A 20,525-nucleotide genomic window follows, 5' to 3' on the forward strand; every position below is an offset into this window, starting at 1 on the left:
AATGCAATGTAAATATAAATGTGAAGGACTGACACAATCAGGAGAAACATGATGTGAGAGCTCAACACAGCTACATACTGTACATCAGACAGGTGCCTTGCCACCATCCTCTGTAGAAATGAGGACTCGAGATTCCACCAAGAGCGATGCCAAAACCAAAAGCCATTTCCAATGGAACAATACAGGGGAATGTCCAATGTGTCGCGTTCTGTGGGGTGTGTAAGCTGGTGTGTGTGTAAGGGTATGTGATGGTGTGTATTTGTGAGGTGCAGGTGTATAAGGTTGTGAGTGTGTAAGGGTATGTGATGGTATGTATAAGAGAGGGTATGTGATAGTTTGTGTGTGTGTAAGGGTGTGATTAAAGAGAGAAGTCCTAAATACCTCGGTTGCTCATCAGTAATTATTCTTAACTGATTGTCCTTTAGGCTTTTGGACGCATGTTCAGTAATAATCCTGGCTGATATTTCTCACTGGATGCAACACTTGAGTGTCCTGGCACATTATACTAATGTTCATCCCATTCTATGGAGGCTCAATTCTTCATGTTAATGCTAACTCTTTATGATTTTCTGACTGTAAATGTCCTAAATCAACATTTCCAAGCTAGTTTTGCATGCATCTTGTTGAATACAACACTAATCTGCTGCAAAAACCTAAACATTGTGTACACAACTTTAAAGGAAATTATCTTGGAGTCCTCAAAAGGGATGAACTCTTCAGTGTTCACAGTCTTACATACACATAACCATGAGGACGGTGCTTGTCCTACGCACCAGCCTGTGTGTGAGGCTGACCAACATAACCCGCTCAACAGGATTGCTATATGAAACAACAAGGCAGATGTTTCAGCTGACCACACATGCCTTATTAGAGCAGATAGCTTCAGCCTACTTCAGAGAGTCCACGGTTTAACCGACGAGGAGGGAGCTGTATGCACGAGCCCCGTGCTAACACGTTCCTACGGTAACCAGATGTCCCCCGTGGATTCTGCCCAGGCAAGAGCTTTGAAATGTCCTTCAAGGCCTGAAAAAACACAACACACACACAGCATTGGGTAAAATCCTATTTGTACACTGTAATTAGGCTTTGAGAAGTTACAAAGTTTAAGGTTTCAAAACCTTTACTTTCTCTTCTCGGGTATCTGATATTGATTAGGGTCTAAATGAGGTGCTGTGTAGCACAGAACAAAGAGTGTCTGATTACGTCCCTCGCCTCAGTAAAACTTGGAATGTTTCAGATTTTACTGACTGCTGTTATCAAGGGAAGCAATCAGAGGAATTCTGTCAATAATTTTCAAAACAGTGAGACAACATTATATTGCTTTTGATAAACAAGCTACAGGCACTGTGGATGTGTGTGTCTGTGTGAGAGAGAGAGACCTTGAGGGATAGAGTATAGGCATCTTTTTGCTCCATTGAGATATTTATAAGATAACAGAGGCTAAGTCTTCTACATACTGTGTGATCTGCTGAACCATGTTCACACATAATAAATCCTAAATTGAATGATTTCTCAAAATAAGGAATGTTCAGTGCAGTTCAGTCACCTTTATTGTCATTCAATTTCACTTTCCAGTTAAAATTTGAACTAAATGTTGTTTCAGTAGGCTCAGGATAGTGCAGGAATGCGCTTACATAAAAGGGTATATACACTATGTATCAAAAACTATGTCTACAAATATATTTACATATATTACAGCCAGTTAGTTACTTTAATTATGTAAAGAAATGCTAACTAATTATATTATTCTTGCACAGTCCAGTGAAGCAGTCCTGTAAGGCTGTGTGAGAGGGGGATTTATTTAGGATCACAATGCTAGGTAACATTAAATCTAACTAATATTGATAGAACATTAATCCTGGTATGTAAATACGCTATTGGCAACAGCACTGATTAGTATTGATAAGGATTTATATTGGATTTATACATTCCCTTTGCATTATTAAAAAGAATGTCGTTAGTCACTCTGATTTTAACTAATATGTTGAAACATTTAGACTATGATCTACTGACTTGCCCAGAGAAACTTTATAGTAAAACATTTGTCTAATGTCACAAACATTATTGCTAGATATATATATATATATATATATATATATATATATATATATATATATATATATATATATATATATACTGTATATCTTTGGGGATTATTGTTAATTATTAAGATACACAATGTCAAAGCCTGTGTATAGTCTTCTTTGACCTCCAGTAGTTGTCCAAGTGATATAGGATGGAACCTTTGTGTGCGTTGCCCTGTTTCACAGTCCCAAGCTTCTGCACTGGCAGGGCTGGAAGGCAAGATGGAGGGAGCCAAGATGTCTGGACCAAGGGGCTTCGATGTTAATGGTCTGGACCCACACATCTCTCCAGTAATCAATAGGAGTCTGTAAGAGTCTAGCAGCTCCCAAGCCTGCTGAACCAAACTCTATCTGTAAGAAGAATTAGAAGAACAAAGAGAAGGGTGAATAGAGTGAGAGAAAAGAGAGTAAGACATGGCAAGAGAAGTGGAAGAAGGGATCAGACACATGATTCATTGTTATTCATTCAATGAAGCAGGATCAGATTTATAAGGAAGAAACTGAAGGTCCTAGGATGGATTTAATAGATAAGTGGGGAGCAATTAGGGTATAAAATAAATCTGGATTATGGCAGACACAGACCAAAGCATTACAACACCAGAGGCATGTTGGTGACATCAGAAAACACAAAAATGAGGTTTATACATGTCTCCACTCCCTCACATTGTCAGTAGAGTATCTAACAAGTCAACATGGGGCCTGCTGTAGTCTACCATCCTAGCAGTACAACCTATGGTCAGGGGTATCCAACATGATCCATTACCTCTTCTTCCTTCATTTGATTTACACATTCTGTCTAATCTTCCTTTCTGTTCACTTTTAAATGGCCCAATCAGTGAAGTGTGTACCAAAACCCCTCAAGATAAATTGTCACGATACTTTTTATCATTACAATAATTTATTTTTCTCACACAATAACTTCACTGGGCAGTCTGATGCACTTATAACCAAATAGATTCCCTTCCTTGATGGAATTAAGGTGGTTTACCTGTCTGTTTGCAAAATAAATAGACACAAATACATTTCCAGTTGAATGTAGAGCAGCTGGTAGAAGACCATCAGTTGCTGCCCTCTGGTGGCTACAAACGCATTCACTCACATTGTCATTTAATTTCATTACTGAAATAAAAACAGTCATACATTAATAATTTGTATTCTTTATTTGGACAAAAAAATAATAATTAAAAACGGGTTCCTTCTTGACTGTATGAAAGTACATTGTTAAGTATTTTTCAGAAAGAAGAAAACGTGAACATGATATATCTAAAACAGTTTACCAACTCATTTGCAACACAGCAAGCACACAATAAATATTTACAGCTGTTTATAAATATGCTAATAAAAGGTATGCAACCCTCACACATGAACATCTTTGATACAGAAGGAGAAAGGCAACATTATTACTCTTCATTTGGGAGATTTGAGGGATACTTCAAAGGAAGTGTGTGTTTATGCATCTGGTATTTAGAGTAAACTTCAAGTCTTACCCACAATACACCTGAGTTAGTAGTGGTTTAGTTACTGTGGTTAAAATGTGTGTATGGCACCGTATAAGATACTGTGTAGCACTTCTGTGGCTCGTGTGAGTGACCGTGCAGGGAAGCAGCCCTGGTGACAACAACCTGGCCTCACGCTGCTCCAAGTCACAATATCTATAGAGGTGAAGTTGGTTGGGTAAGGAAACAGGAGAAACAGGGTGAATTTGTGTGTGAGGGTGTGACGTCAGTGTTGACTTCTATCAGAGGCGGAGGGGCACACACAACTCGTGGTCTGACCCCACAATAAAGATCGAGGAGTCACTTCCTGTCCACCGTTGGAAGTTTCCTGTGTTGATGTGTTTGGCTGTGTTGGTGTCAGTGTTTCCTGTCCTGTGTGCAGGGGAAGGCATGTTGTGCTGCTGTCTCAGTGAGATATTTCAGTTGGACTAGTTTCTCTGCCCTAGAACAGAGGGGACGTAACGAGAGGAAATGATCACTCAAAGTCGTCCTGATATTTGTACTGGTCCAGGTCACAGTGAGGGTTGGGGATCTCAAAGAAGCACCGTTTGTCCATCCTCAGACCCAGATCACTGGAAAGATGCTGTTGTTGCATAGGGCTCAGAGGAGGGTCATACCTTGGGGGTGAGAAACAGCAAGGATTGTAAAAGACTTGTTAGAATCTCAAACTTCAATGGATTCATGTTACTGAGGTAGTCAGAAAAAACAAGGGAAACATCATCACATGACACCCTTCAAAGCTGTGGGTCTGTTCAAAGGAGAGTGAGTGAGCGTGCAAGTAAATGTGATAGTCCTCCACACTTCTATGACTGTCTCAAGATTATCAAGAAATTTCACTACCAATGCAGAAGCCATGTGGCTGGAGTCCGGGGTCTTAGAACTGGGCACACATGGAGAGATGGAGAATAGAAGAATATAGTCTGGATCCTGCTGATACTTTGTGTGTCTTACCTGCCCAAGTAAGCAGCCAGTCCCTAGCCAGCTTGTCTTTATAAGTCTGTGGTGTTCCTAAAAGCGCCACACAACACACCAATAAGAAGCTGTATCCCTCAACCAGCACTTGGAGACCTTGGTAGTGATATCCTATGGTACGACTGTTCTTTTAAGTCAGAGAACCAGCCCACGCTGCCAGAGGGTCAGGCTTACCCATCATACTGGTCGTTAGCAGTCTCCTCTGCCACCAGGATGTCGTATTCCTCTGCTGCATACTTCTCCCAATCAGACATGTCCTGGACATCAGACTCTGCCTCCTTACAGAAACACCAGAGAAACAGTCAACACCTGTATCTGTAGCTGCCTCAGAATCATATTCAGGTGCAGGGATGTCAAAATTTCGTCACATGCCCCTATTCCCCTTACAACTGAGAAGGGGTCCTTCTGCTCATGGTCCAGGTATTTCACGATGTTAAAGAAGGTGTCGAAGAAGATGTGAGTCATCTTGCACCTCTTGAGGTCTCTCAAGGTGATTTTACCTGCAGACACAGACGAGTGCCCTCAGATACAAGCTACAGTGCAAAGACGGATTAAGTGTGTGTGTGTGTTATGACGGACCTTCCACCTCAGGCTTAACCAGGTCTAGCATCTGGCAGAGGCAGTCTTCAAAGGGCAGGGGCTCTATAGCCATGTTCTCCAGCTTCTGACACTGCTCCTCATAGAAATACTCCAACTCATACATGCTCAAAACCCCGTCTCCATCAAGATCCATACAGCGGAACCAGTACTCTATACTGCAAGAGGGGATGATTATTCAGCACTGCACAAGTACATTCACAGAGATGTATCAGGACCACCAAGTGTGTGTGTGTGTGTGTACCTGGTGTTGGTCTTCTTGTCCTCCTCTGAGATGAGGAACCACACAAAGTCAGCGTAGCTGATTCTGCTCTCCTTGTGCACTTTTCTGTCCCTGAGAACACCAACAACAATCCTTATGTCAGCATGGCTAAGCTCTAACACTGGAACACCACAACACTAAGCTGTTGAAAGACAGGAGCTGAGTCTGTGCGTCCAGGTTCTGGACAGTGACGGCTGGATGACTAGCCTGGAGACACATCCTGAGAAGATCCTCTGGACCATCCTGTGGGAGATGGCTGGAACACACAGAGCAGAGAAGATGTGTGGAGATCCAAGCAGGCCTTCGGTAAAGGCTAATGTAACAACGTAACACATCTGTTCCACATACAGGGAGCTTCAGTCTTAACTCAAACACCAAAAATTACAAAAGATTGTGGAGGAGTGTGAGAAAGGGAACATTAAGGAAAAGCTATTGTGTGTGTACCTTGGTCATTGTGTCGTACAAGGTCTTTCTGGTGGATGTATAGGTCGTGGTCTGTGTCCAGCTCCCAGAATTTGCAGTAGATGACATAGAAGTGTTCATAGGAGAAGAATTCTGTCAGCTGGTTCACATCCTCCTCCTGCTCCAGTAGAGCCACATTCTAGAAGGACAATGGACAACCAACCAGTCATTTAACTAAGTTAATCAATTAACAAACCAGTTAATAAGTCAATTAACTAGCCACTCCACCAGTCAATCAACTCAACAAATTAACCCACCAATCCTGTCTGGCAGCATTTGAGTTGTCACCAGAAGTGTGTCCTACCTGCGGAAAGCTGCTTCTCCTAAGTTCTGAACAGGTGATCCTGCCACTCCAGGATCGGTTCACATTGTAGAATATCCTCTGGACCACCTGTACTCACACAAGCACACCAACACTAGGTTCCAGCCAGGAAAGTACTTCTGACAAAACACAAGTGAACTCCCAACAAACTATGCTTTAGCCAACTGGTGGAGGAGAATGGTGTTAAACACTGAGGAGTGAGTTTAACCAATTAAGCTCAGTGTGTGTGTGTGTGTGTGTGTGTGTGTGTGTGTGTGTGTGTGTGGTACAACTTACCGTGGTAATGTAGCGTGAGTGAAAGTCAGAGGCTTCCTTCAGAAAGGCCAATCCAGCATGAGAGTTTACCACATCCTGAAAAGCACAGGCAGAACTATATCTGTCTGACTATGTTCGCATTTGCAACACACAGGACATATCCATCCCAGCACTGACAACAGTGAAAACATTAGTTAACACTGTGAAATCCATTTTCAGGTACTGTAGTGTGGAAGACAGTCTGCAGTACCCCCAGCAATTCAATTGAATTCACCTTAATGAACCAAAACAAAACTCAGGCGTAATCCCCACCAATAGTTCCACATCAACTACATTCAGCACTCTCCCCTCCACCCAAGGTCAGAGAGCTGTGCCACCCCACACACGTACACACCTGCAGGAATGGAATAAAGTCTTCTTGTTCCAGATAGTTACAGCCAGGTTTGGCCAGGAGTTGCACAAACTTAGACACCTCGTCGTGACAAGTCTGCAGCGTTCTGGAAACGGAAGAGACAACAGAGACATCAGGCTCTAATTTATCTGTCTGTCACTCTCCCTACCTTTCTCTCTCATTAGGAGAGTAGTACTGGGAATGCTCTAAGTGTATTCACGTATTGAGAAGGATTCTGTGAGCCGAGGTGCTTGGTCCGAGTTCACATCATCTTGAACCCTGCCATCCCGCAACCCTTCCAAGTAGGCCTGAACGATTAATTGCATTTGCGATAATATTACGATGTGACAAAACGAGATTTTGTAATCGCAAAGGCTGCGATTTGACTTTGGTCACGTGACACGCGAGAGTAACGCAGTTTGCAGACAAAGGATCAACTTTGCACGTTACGCTTTACCTTGACCTGTACGATGACCTCAGGCTCGACAGAACCTGACACTAGCTGCGCAGTGTCAAGTATAGTGCAAAACCTGCCTGGCTAACGTTGCTACCTCACGGGGCAACGTGAGGTAGCAACCCCCCCCCCCCCAAAGCCTAACCATATTAATGTACTACTAAATTACTCAAGCAGTAACAGCGTTCATCACGAAAGATATGATGCCCCTCGGTGATACACATACAGTAGGATCACTATGGCTGATCGTGCCATACTGTTTTTTTTTTACTTTGTGTGTTATGTTGCTGACTGGAGATCAGTAGGCTAGTATATATCTATATTAATAATAGGCCTACATCATATAATAATCGCATATTAAATCGCAATTGCAAATTAATTAAGATTATGTTATTTTCCGAAATCGTTCAGCCCTACTTCCAAGTCAGGGAGTAAGGTCAGGGGTCAGAACCAGTTCTATGGATACTGACAATAGTCCTACTGCAAAATCTAACTGAGTGTGATAATTTTGCTTTTAGATTGTATATCTAGTTGGACTTGCTTCGAGGATAAATCAGAATCAGAATGGGATTTATTCGCCATGAAAGTTTGCACAGACAAGGAATTTGCTTTGGCAGGATGGTTTATCTAAAATGGTCTATCTAGTGACTTATTTTAAGTTAACATCACATAATTTTATAAAGTGATAGTTTCTTACTGCACTGGCAGCAAAATGTATTTAATGCAAGTGTTAAGCATAAGTAAGCTTATATATAAAAAAAAAAGCAATTTCATTTGATAGGGAATTTTTTCAGGTACACAGCAAAGATAACACAGCTCAAAGCACAGGCCTGCACTGCTTCACCAAGCCACAGTCACACACAAAGAGCCTGGACTCTCCAGTCTCACATTCAGTCCTTTGCAAGACTTTATCCCTGGAGACGGACCACTGTAGAAATAACCAGGCCTCTGAGTATTGCTGTTCATCTCTGACGTGGGTTTAAGGACTGCAATGTGTCCTGTAGAGGCAGTGAGGACACCTACTGTGGGAGTCTGTGCACACATTGTCTTACTTTCCCCACATAGCAACACCATTGTCTTACTTTCTCCACATCGCTATAAACTTGTGAACGGACACAAAGCCCGTCCTGTCGCCTCCTGCAGAGTAGAACAATGGAGCCTTCCAGTAGAGAGGACACTCACACGCCTGGAACGGGGGGGGGATGGAGAGAGAGCGGTGGGAGAGGGAGAGAGAGAGAGAGAGAGAGAGAGAGAGAGAGAGAGAGAGAGAGAGAGAGAGAGAGAGAGAGAGAAGAGGAGGGAGAGAGAGGTGGGAGAGAGAAAGAGATGAAGTAACACAGACAGAGAAACAGTGGGAGAACCAGTTTTAGACAAGTTGTTTAAATTCTTTTTTACAAGGCAGTCACACCAGGGCAGGTCAAACGAAAGGCTTTAGTCGCTTTAAAAGTGATGACATCACCATAAGGAATAAGCTGCATAATTTCTGATGTGAGCATTCACAACAGCTAAAAGGGGGTCAGATGGCTGAGCGGTTAGGGAGTCGGGCTATTAATCAGAAGGTTGTTGGTTCGCCAAATGATGTTGTGTCCTTGAGCAAGGCACTTCACCCTACTTGCCTCGGGGAGAATGTCCCTGTACTTACTGTAAGTCGCTCTGGATAACAGCGTCTGCTAAATGACTAAATGTAAATGTACTTAATGTAAGTCACTCTGGATAAGAGCGTCCGCTAAATGACTAAAAATGTAAAATGTAAATGTTAAAATGTAAAATCTAAAAGGAAACAGCATCAGGCAAACAGGAACAAGCAGACTGCTTAGCAGACAGTTATCTAAAAAGTACTTTAAAGACTAGTGTTTCCTAACCCGGGCTGTACGTACCCAAGGGTACATGGGCAGTGTATAAATGTTGCACAAGACACTAGGAGCTGTCAACATCACAAGTAGAAAGATGTGCTTCACATGTATCAAGCTGCTAGTGTGGTCACAAGCTGCTAACACACAAACCACAGCGGGCAGAACTAGTCTGGTCAGTTGACGAAGTTCATCCAATAGCACAGCTCATGCCGACATTCACTACCTTTAGGAAACCTATCTGGCGTCTCTCAGGTACCATCAGGTCATGGCTTATGAACCTCAGGGGGCCAGTCATAATATTACTTTATGGGTAAGGACAGTTTATTCAGCTAACATTGGTTCAGTCAGGGGGGCTAATGGTGCTAATGAAAACCATTAGCTGGGAGGCAGTGGAGCATCACTCTCACCTTGGCAACCTGCCCCATGTCCTCAATGGTGGCCCTTTCATTGGGGAATTGGGAAAATGTTTTTTCAATTTTGGAAATGAGGCTGTCGATGTTAAGGTTGGCTTTGGGCCTCCCCCGCGGGAAGTAGAACTTTGGAATGCTTTCACTCAGCGGTGTGGCAACAGGCTCCTCGGGCTTCACCTGGACCTGAAGGGACAGGACAGAAATAAACATGGTTAGGTCCAGAGGCCAACATACACACTTCCCAGGCCCTTCATAGGTTTAATATGTCATAGTTGAGACACCAGCATCATCACACTGCACAAGTTTCATGGGACCAATGGTAAACACCAGAGAAAGCATGGAACTTATCACTTATAGCTAGCAGCGACAGTAGTTAGCTTAATTGTTTAATTGTCTCGATAAAAAAAACAACCTTAACACCCAGTTATGACACATTTCCTTTACAGAAATGTATTAGATACAGTGAAATTATACACTGTGGTGTGACCGTATTTCTACATCACCGTAATTCTACATCAACCGTAATGCGACTAGCGACATGGGACTAGCTTTCAATTCGTGAAAGCTTGTCCCATGACAGTGTCAATGACTTTTGCTAAAAACGCAAACCCTCATGGGTAATTAATTTACTTCATATATTCAACTTAAGACTAGAGCATTTACTAACACTAGCTACTAAGACTCATCTTAACACCTAACCCTCTTTCCCACAGGCCTTTTAGAAGGCAGTTTAGGTTTCAAATACAGTCATTTTCCATCTATTTTATTCATTCTAAGGTTGTGATAAGGCCCAAAGGTTCACAGAGTTAAAGCAGTATCTGTTGAACGACCTGCACGGCTTAGCAAAGTGACAGATAACAAGTGACCGGATAACCATTGTTGCTGTGACCATGGCCATTTGACCAACACAGAGGGGAGGGGGTAGAAGATCTTGGCTAGTCCTAAATACCATGTTAAATTGGGGACTGACAGCAGTTGCTAATGACAGCTGGAGAGATCTAGACCAGGCAGGAATGTAGTGCCTGTCTATAGAGACGTTTCTCTCATTGGCAGGACCAGGTAAAGAGCCCGGGCTAGTTTGTGTTCGACAACACCCTTGTCTTTGCCCTCTGAGTCTAGCATTCCTAATCCTAACTAACTCAGACTGTCAATGTCATTCCAAAGTACAGCAGCCCACAGTAACTTAAAACTCCTAGTATGCCAGAGCATAAGCACAGCTGTGAATGTGTGTGTGTCCAATCAGGACACAGAATAACAGCTTTGTCTGCTGAGACCAAGCCTTCACTAGGCACCGCAATGTGTGTGTGTATGCGTAAACTATAATCATGTCCATGGAAACAAATCTTTCTCCTTTAACGTATCACTTTACAAAGATGACATCATGCAACATCATTGGATCTGGCCGAGCTGTCACGATCAATTTGATTCCAAATGTAGCCGTATGATTTACATAGGCATAACATTCATGACAAACGTGCAGCAAGAATATCATGTTTCACCTACGCCCACCAGCAGTCAGCCCAGGGTTGTGCTTACCCAGCCCCTTAGTTAAGTGTAGTAAAAGAAGCATTTTTTTTAAACAGAAACTGTCTGATCTGTGTTGTTGTACTACTCACATCTCTCTCTTGTACTAACTGGGAGCTAAACACAGTCTGGCCAGCAGAGCAAAGCTCTAAATCAAGGTCTGATTCCCACACACTACTTACACAACTCAAGAATGTATCAACTGGATCAGTCTTTAATATGTTGGGTGTTCCATGTGACTTGTTACCCCCCCCCCCCCCCCCCCCCCACACACACACACATGAAGGACTCTCCACTTAGAGATACAAAATGGCATGCGTTCTTGTGCCCATTATCAGATACATGGTTAGCTGCTTCTCTCATCATCCCACAGGTCTGGGCAAACTTCATGTTCCATGAATACAAACTTTTCGAAACGATCCTACTATGGCCACACAGAATTAAATCCTACATAGCCTACAGAGCCATATAAGAGGTACATCTTACTCAGCTTGAAAGACCTTTTTATGGCTGGTGCACGCATGTTTGCGTTGAGTGGTTGTAAATGTTAAGGCCTTCAGTCGGAGGGATTCTGTTCAGTGTTAAACACAATGATGCATCTGTGATTCTCTCTTACCCCTCTCTCTCTTTCTTGTCTCTGCGCGGGTGTCAGTTATGGCTATAAAAGGACACGCACATCTCCTGTTGGCTTGCTGAACCGCATGCTCTCCACTTTTCTCTTTTTTTCAGTCCCTCTTTCAGCCCGTCCCCCCCTTTCCTTTCCCCTCTCGTCACCGTCTCTCTCTTTTCATGCTAACCACTAGCAGAGCTTCTAATCCCTTTGCTATTCCACACATTTACAAGGAGGACAGCATTCCTGTAAGGATGCTCATAACCAGGATGAAGGGCACCTCCACAAGACCAAGCCTGAACTCAAAACATTGCCTATTTACTCCTACAATACCAGATATACAGACCTACCACAGTGCGACTGGGGCTAAGGTTGCTGTAGACAATGCTACAGCTGTGCTTTCAGCTATGGGGACATGCAATCAGAATCAACTTTATTCGCCAAGTAAGTTTGCACAAACAAGGAATTTACTATGGAAGGGAGGTGCAATAAGCCACAGTGGGAATGTCTGATAATGTAGTGGTCTAATTTGGCCTGGTCCTACTTCATAAAAAACTACCAGTCTGAACACTACGGTATTCATAGTGCCATGTTGGTTTTGGGACATATGAGTAGAGCAGACTGTTTCAACTATTAAAAAGCCCAGTCCATCAGTGGCCTGCAGCCAGCACATCCCCTGACCCCTCCAACAACAAAGCCCAGTCCTCCAAGACCACAGGCTCACAACCAGAAAGCATTGTACCAGACTGGCACACACACATGCTGACTAATAAAACCATGGGCAAACATGCTGAATTTGCAAAATTAGACAAAGATGCTGACTGACAAGACAGAGGGAGAGACAGAGACAGATTTAATGGGAAGCACCTGCCTGTCCTTGCTGGAAGGCTCGGAGCCTCTTCTTGAAACGCGAAGGCAGGACAAAGTCACAGCCACGCGCCAGCAGAGCCAGCTCCTTCCTCAGGTCAGGGTCCTGACGCAAGTTCAGCTCCTTCATCCTCATCCTTGCGTCAGATAGGATGGGACTGCTTAAACACGCACAGGTACACTCCTATGTACCGATCCAGTTGCAGCAATAGGCACGATTCCTCTGTGTGTATGAGTGTGTATATGTGTGTCAGTGCTGGTTCTCTCTCAGACTGGAAGCCTCTTAATGCCGAAGAGCAGCTGCTGCAGTGACTCTCAGCTCAGCTCTAACCACACTCTGCCTACCGACTGTCCTGTCCCAGAGTACACACACACACACACACCCACACCCTCCGGGGTCAGGGAGCCCCAGCCTTACTGGAGAGATAAGGGAGTGTGTCTCCATGCCTTTTTGGCCTTTTCAGTTAGCATTACTCAACTCTCGTAGAAGGTTGGGTAAAGAGAAAGACTTGTGGCTACAGCAGATGCCGCAAATTTGGGGATGCAGCTGAAGGAAAAGATAACATGTTGGTCATCACCGCTGCCTTCCCATTTTATGAGTCAGAGAAAGATGCTTCCGAGATGCTGGGTGTACATCTCCACACCACTCACCTGCTAACCAGTCAAGGCTAATAAAAAGCTGAGAAATCCAGGACTGACTGGCAGACCATCCACCTGAATAAGTAATTGAACCACTTTTCAGGGGACTGAATTCATCTGACATACCAGGTCTACTGAGTGAGATGAACCCAAGACATGCTGGCCTGCTCCTCTATCACTTAGACAAAGGTGTACAGTACAGTAAAGAAGAGAAGAACGGCATCCTTAAGACAACTGATTAAGAGGAAAAGCATTAAGGCAGCCGTGTTCTCCCAGCCCTTTCAGCTCTGCCTGTGTTGTTCTTCCTGTGGCAAGCTTGGGCTGCCAGCCATTCCTGCTCTCATTCTAGCTGACTGCCCGTGTCGGACACATGGGGAAGTGTCACATTCAAAGAATGATAGCCAAACCAGTCTGCTGGCCTATTAAAAGTGCCAGCCTCGGTTTGGGAGGAACCAAGAAACCAGATCTGGAGAAACAAGTGTGTATCTTTAGTCCCTCACACAAACATCCGCTTCTGTCCTGGACTGACAGCAATTATATAAATTCCATAAACAAGCTGATCCAACAGCAGCAGCAGGCTGTCTGCCCACAACAGTGAGCAGGAGAGGGACCAGCAGGGCTGAGTGCAGTTAGAACACACACACACTTTAATACACACAAGAGGTTGGGAGTGTAGCTCTGTGGTGTGTAAACATGGCAGGTGTGAAAAAAAAAGTATTTTTAGATTACAGGATCACAGTCCACATTCTTCCACTGGTTTCAGCTCAAACCCACTTCCTGTTGTCTCCCTTTTGCAAGATGCTGTAGTCCTTTGGTAAACCATTTGTGTGATGGCAGTTTATGCTATGGCCTTACGTTGTTCCCCTACACTAGTCAATTTACAGTAAAAGTTATTTAAAGACCCCCTGCTCTGAATAATTCGTTTTTCATATGTGCCCTAAAATGTCTGACCTTGACTAATTGAATGATATCTGTGCAAAGTCTGTCACTAAAGAGGTTTTTTCACAATCCTCTAATGAAGTTGGAAGTCTACTGTGCACTTCTGAAAAATCTGATTGAAACGGTCCTATGCTATTGAGACTTGTGTCATCATATATTTGAGCCAATCGCTAGTCATATTGCTAGCCAATCGTCAAGTAATATGCAAATAATGCAAACCATCCCAGAAGCTCCAGCGCAGAGCAAGAGTGGAATTTTTAGGAAAGGTTTGTGATAGCTGCAAACTCGCACATAATTCACACCGTTTACATACAGTTAGCCGACTGGTTTGCCTTGGTAAGTGTTGACATACTTGTAAAGAGCATATTTGCATATTCATAGAATCCAGAATTGTTCAATGAGGAACAAAGAGTAGATGTGCTTCTAGCCATATTTCTGAGTTAAATACTTTTTATGTGGGGAAAACCATTTTAAACAAAATATGAATCATAACAGAGTATTTTTGGATTGAAACAACTTAGTCCAACAACCTGAACAGACAGATTGAAATTAGTCAGTGTCTAGTGCAAACATCCTCTAGTCTATGGTATCGTCTGTAGCAACAGCCAGGCTAATAAACAGAAGGAGGCTTTTATTGCATGCAAACCTAGATACATTTTTCAATAAGTCATTGACCGAAACACAGTCTAACACACACAGAAGAGAACAACAGTCTGCCTTCGTAGAGCGGGAGCAGGCCTACTAGGCTAGTACCGACTATGAGATTCAGGCATTCATTATTATTAAATGAATGTGTCCTGTCTGTGTGCACAGAACTACTTGATTTTGACACTGATCCACTGATCCACACACAGGCACACAAAAGAGAAAGGAGTCCAGCCTAAAAACTGGTGAAGCACAAGCCCTGGAAAGACAGAGGATAAACAAGCCCAACATACAGTACCAATCACCAGTTGAGCCCAATCACAGCTGAGCACCAGAGATCATACAAAGAGACGATAGACTAGCAGACTACAAGCACCAGGCCCGAAACCTTCATCTTCACCTTCACCCTCTCACACACACACCTCTGGGGTTTGCAGCAACTATCAATACAAACCTACATAGAGTGACCCAGAATAGTGGAGTCCTCCTGACTGTAGTGGATCTACCCTATGGTACAGACCTGACTGGGAACCACATGGCCTTTCAGACCGTTTGGTTTGGAATTCGCTAAACCTAGGTCTGATTTCTCCATATAGTTTTTCCCAAATTGTGAAAGTTTTTTCCCCCCACATTTTAACCCAAAAAACGAATTGATTCTAATTGTTTTGGAGGTTTTTGAACTTTAGAATGACTTATTTCAACATGTTTGTCCTGCTTCTTAAAACAAAAAAGTGTAGGCCTATGTTGTGAACCATATGCTCACAATTTAGATTTGATTGCCAAGATAGGGACAATAGATGGGTTAAGACATCACCTACTGAATTGAATCCTTTAGAATGAAAAATATGAAATACATTTGGAGCACTGATATTTCCAGTAAATAACAACTAAATTCAGTTATTTTCAACATTTACATATCAGATATTAGGGGTGGGAATCTTTTGGTACCTCATGATTCGATTCTCGAGGTCACGATTCGATAAAAAAATCGATTCTCGATTAGTCAATTTTTAATAAATAAAAGAAAAATCGATTTAATCGATTACAAAATTTAATCAATTTTTGAAATTTGTGAATCGCTTGAAGACTGAATCACGATTCATATGTGAATACATTTTTTCCCCCACCCCTATCAGATATCCATTTTAATGTCTGGATCTTGTGATTCTATCCACATTTTGGGCATCGCAGAATATATAGGGCCCTACGGGGCACAGACATGGTTAGAAAACTGAGCAAGTCTATGGGCAGAGGTGGTTGGAGGCCAAACATCTACAAGCAACATGGGCACAGAGGTGGTTTGAGCACATATCCAGAGAGCCGCAGCCCAATCCTCTCCAATCTCAATGTCTGAGACTAGGATTTGAGATACATGTGAACCCAGGCCAAAAATAGGGCCCGTTTCACTGGCTGCCTGGTGGGCTTAGAGACCGGCACCTAACAGAACATGATGTGATCACAAGAGCAGGCTTACATAAGAGAGATAACACCAGGACGTAGTCTTCATGGAGGGCTTCACTTCAATCCATAAGGCTAATGTGACAAACAGAACTGGAGCAAAGGAACAAGAGCTGGCAAGACCAACATCAATAGATTGTAGGACTGTTGCTACCTACTAAAGAGCTACACAGAGATTACAATATATTTCACCATAATATTTTACTGATATAGTACATAATACAGTACATGATAATAAAGACTTTCATCACTTACATAGGTAAGAGCCTGAGCTGATTAGAGTTTGATCTTGAGTGTTGTCAGCAGGGTGAGGGAGCGAAGAAGCCTGTTTAGCACCAGGTTGGATAAATCAGACTGCCACTTACATGACCCCTTGTTATGGTATTCGTAGGAAATGAGGAGGCAAATGCAGTTTTGATGGTTCTTTTAATGACCCTCAAGGGAATTACGATAACGGAGGCACATAGCTCAGAATAAACAAAAATACATCGGACATGAGAAGTCAGTAAGTAAGTGTAACGCATAATAACCGACAACCAAGTCACAGAAAAACGCAGGCATAGGGGAACAAAGGCTATGTATATCAGTGTCCAGTATCAAACTTGGACCAGCTGTTGCAGGCAGCACCCCCATGACTGACTCATTTAATTTCTTAAGGATTTGTATTCTGGAATTCCACTGTCTGTCTTTAAATAGATCATTACTCTAGTGCTGACCCCAGACCTGTTCATAATGCCTCATGTCACATCAGAAGACCCAGTTGCCTGTCCTGCAGTTGTCTAAGGAACAGAGACATCACCAGGAGAGGCAGAAATCGTGGCAAAATCAAAGCATTTCTCTCACATGTTTAATCTTTGACCATCTCAACACAGAGCCCAACTTTAGGGAACCCCACAGAGACAGCCTGTCAAAGAGATTCATTGCCAACAGATGTCTCTCGTGTGTAAGGCTATAATCTGAAATCCTCAGAAATGCAGCCTGTTGTATTACTCGTTCTCCCCTCCTAGCCACCATCAACTATTCAAGCTGTAGCTCTCAATACTTCAAAAAAAATTATAATATACAAAACCAAATGAATGCACACCCTCTAATTAATGTAATACTAATGGTACAGGAGAGTGACACAAATGTACAATTTGTAAAATAGTGTACAGACTAGAATGTTGTGAACGTAAGTCTGATCTCATTGTGGTTGTGTGAAACCACTTCTGAAACCATTTCTGAATCAAAGGCAGGGTTTCCCGCAGCACTTTGTAGCTAAGGCGGCCGCCTAAGCAACACACGCCTGCCGCCTTAACAACGTTGTCACCCTTTCATTCCAAACCGTAACCAACGGCAGTCTCCCTTCTCTGCAGAACGCATTAGTCTAACGCATTAGTCTATCGCACAAACTAGCCCCCCCGCCGGTCTGACGGCAAACCGTACCACCTTAACTAACACATTTTCTGCGGGAAACCCTGAAAGGGATGGATATTACAACAAAACCATGTCCGTGACCCAAGGAGAGCCAACTCTCACCTCTGTAACATGCTAACAACATATGTGAGGCAGGGACTCCTGGCACACACAGCTGACCTCAGCTGTCTGAACCTCTCACTGTCAACACATCACACCCTCCACTACACTGCGCATTCAGGAATGTCTTCCCCTCCACAGCCCCACACTGCGCATCCAGGAATATTTTCCTCCTGCTTTGCCTTTCACTGCCCTTCCACGAATGTTTCCCCCTTCCCCTAGATCCCTAGTTTGGTAGCGGATTTCATCTAGTATGGGAAGAGAGGCCCTCTCTCATTGCTTGTTGATTAAGAGCTACTTATTAGCATTTACTAGTTTTTAAACAAAGTGGAAACTTGGGAAATTATGGATAATAATGAGCTGCTACCAATATTCAAAGAGGCATAATTTGTAGGATAATACTATTGTAGTTTGAACATGAGTTAGCAGTCAACTCAAGGTACTGTCTCTCTTTCTCTACATGGACAGATAGTGCTGACAACCAGCCTGCTGTGAACAAGGCCAGTGTGGACAGATCGTAAGTCACGAAAACACCCAGGCATTACCTTCTTGGTGCTGAGAGACCTGCGCAGGGCCCTGCCGTTGGCCCCCACCACCCTGCCACTGCTACCACTCCCCGAGGGAAGCGTGTGTGAGGAAGGGGGGCTTGAGGGGTTGCTGAGGGGGGCAGACCCCCTCTCTGCCAGGCTCCTCCTGGACACCCGGTTGTTGTTCTCATTGAAGGACAGTGACCGCTTGTCCCTTGCATCCCCCAATCCTAGGTCAATGCTTTGTCCACTCTTGATGAGGCTCAAATAGTCTTTCAGCACACCAAGTGTGGCCGGTTCACTCAGCCAGGTGAGGAACAACTGGTCCACCTTCATCTCCAAGACAGGCTCGAGCACCTGATGTGACGGCATGATGACTCCACTTCATCCACTAACAACTACACCTGCAGTGAGAGATGAAGAAGAAAAAAATAACGACAATTAACTGACAGATGGAACATTAAGGCTATTCCCATTAAACATCTGCTTGGCAATGGTATCACTGCCAAATAAGTAATGAAAAACTAACAATTGCACCACAATAGTAGTAGACTAACAGCTAATGAATGGGACTTCCTTATTGACCATATAAATACCCCAAATTCAGCATTGGGACAGCTACAACTAGCTGCTTTATAGCTCGCTGTCAGTCATTTGATCCACAAAAACAGCAAGTGTGTTTAGACGGTTGCTGCTATTACAAATTTGCACTTGTTTTACTGTTTGTCAAATTGACAATTTGCCAAAGAAAATTTTATCCAACAACAATAGCAATTACCAGATAGTTCTATACTCTGTACACCTACTTTTAACAACCTACTACAACAATTTGAGGTATTTTCCAGTACACCATATAATGTAGGTATTGTACAGCTCGTTTTTTATCACTAGTTTCAAGCTTATTCGTATTCTAGATAGAGCTTATATATACAGTAGGGTTCAAAATCTGAAAACACATTGAATTTTTAATAGGGGAATTAAAGACTGAGAAAGTCAAGCATTCTGTGATATCAGAAGAAGTTCTTTAGAACATTGTCAAATCATGTGTCCATGTACGTTTATATTAAAGCAAAAAGGGGGGTGCGTATATACTGTGTGTATACTGTACATATATATACGTTTCTTGGCTCTGGCTTTCTGTGCTCTTCTGACAAAGCCAAGAAACTAGTCACCATCCTTCTCCTTTTGGGAACCAATGACCAGGACCATTATCCCACCCAATAAGCATATTAAGTCACTGCAGTATTTCCTGTGCAGAAATGTGATGGTATTGATTGGCACATTAAATTAGCTCTCAATCTCTTGTTGCTCCTTGGTTGTTTGAATAGGCCTACCCATCTGCAGTGGGGATGGAGAAGAGACTGTGGTGTAACGAGGGAAATAAAGAGTCAGAAAATGATCCACATGTAGCGCTGAGGAACTGAGTTCAATCACTTGCAAGTAATTGCAGCGCGCGCCAAAAAAATCTAATGTCAGTGAAAATTCTAATTGGACCTAAATTACAAATATATCTCAGTTTTAAAGGCCAATGCTGCTACTTAACGCTGAAGGATATAGTTTGTCTCAGTACTTTTAGTAGCTAGTCACATTTCGTGACGAAGTATTAACTAGTAGTAGTAATAATGTTACTAACGACCCCATATACGCTGGCTACATACGAATAGTTTTGCATAAATGTATCCATGGCTACCTAACCTAACTAGCAAATTACTGTACCGATTACCACTAGTTAGCTAACGTTACAGAAGCTACGACAAGAGACAAGTAACAGCTACAGCTAGCGCCAGTTTTCCTAGCTAACTACAGTAGCACTAGCTAGTACTAGTAGCCTACTGTACAGTACTGTTGCACGTCTAGCTAGTGCTACCTAGCTCTAACTGCTAACAAACCAGCTAGTTCAACTCATTAGCAACAGCGAGTACGTTCTTTGGGCAGAAAGTTCAAAATGCATATTATTAAAGTTATACTCAATTGCTGATAGCTTACAATAAATCACCTGAAAGTTTGTGCTATCGAAGTTGACATTGGTTTTGTATTAGAATCACCGGTTAACCCGCTTCAAGTCAAGCACCAAATCTCGTTCCCTTGGTAACCAGGAAGCGTTACTAACGCGAGAGCCTCTTTCCCACCTCCCTACCGTAAATGTCCTGAGAAGGGTCTATTCGAGAGTCAAGGAACAATATATTTTTTTATTCAATTTAGATCTAAACCCAACGAACCTTAATCATTTACCCAATCATTTT

At 43.0% G+C, this 20,525-nt stretch overlaps 1 protein-coding gene across 2 annotated transcripts; it reads right to left on the bottom strand.

The window, feature by feature from the left end:
- Nucleotides 1-3,231: 3,231 nt before the first annotated feature.
- ppp2r3b (protein phosphatase 2, regulatory subunit B'', beta) lies at nt 3,232-20,369 on the bottom strand. 2 transcript variants are annotated; one of them, XM_067227556.1, is made up of 14 exons: nt 20,279-20,369; nt 18,301-18,686; nt 9,556-9,741; nt 8,378-8,481; nt 6,845-6,947; nt 6,472-6,546; nt 6,178-6,264; nt 5,856-6,012; nt 5,619-5,667; nt 5,394-5,483; nt 5,132-5,307; nt 4,940-5,052; nt 4,727-4,830; nt 3,232-4,197 (listed from the first exon to the last, which is right to left on the bottom strand). In XM_067227556.1, the coding sequence occupies exons 2-14, from the start codon at nt 18,652-18,654 to the stop codon at nt 4,056-4,058; spliced, it is 1,740 nt and encodes a 579-aa protein (XP_067083657.1). In that variant the 5' UTR covers nt 18,655-18,686; nt 20,279-20,369; the 3' UTR covers nt 3,232-4,055. The 2 variants fall into 2 exon arrangements, with proteins under 2 accessions (XP_067083657.1, XP_067083658.1); XM_067227557.1 differs by lacking the exons at nt 18,301-18,686; nt 20,279-20,369 and adding an exon at nt 12,564-12,859.
- Nucleotides 20,370-20,525: the final 156 nt, after the last annotated feature.

This window comes from Osmerus mordax, chromosome 2 (genome assembly GCF_038355195.1).
Source record: "Osmerus mordax isolate fOsmMor3 chromosome 2, fOsmMor3.pri, whole genome shotgun sequence".
NCBI lineage: Eukaryota > Metazoa > Chordata > Actinopteri > Osmeriformes > Osmeridae > Osmerus > Osmerus mordax.

Coding starts and splice junctions, on each gene's coding strand:
- ppp2r3b (XM_067227556.1), bottom strand. CDS start 18,654: ATGCCGTCACATCAGGTGCTCGAGCCTGTCTTGGAGATGAAGGTGGAC. Junction 8,482..9,555: donor ACATGGGGCAGGTTGCCAAG/GTGAGAGTGATG, acceptor CCCCCGTTCCAG/GCGTGTGAGTGTCCTCTCTA. Junction 4,198..4,726: donor GCTAACGACCAGTATGATGG/GTAAGCCTGACC, acceptor CTCACCCCCAAG/GTATGACCCTCCTCTGAGCC.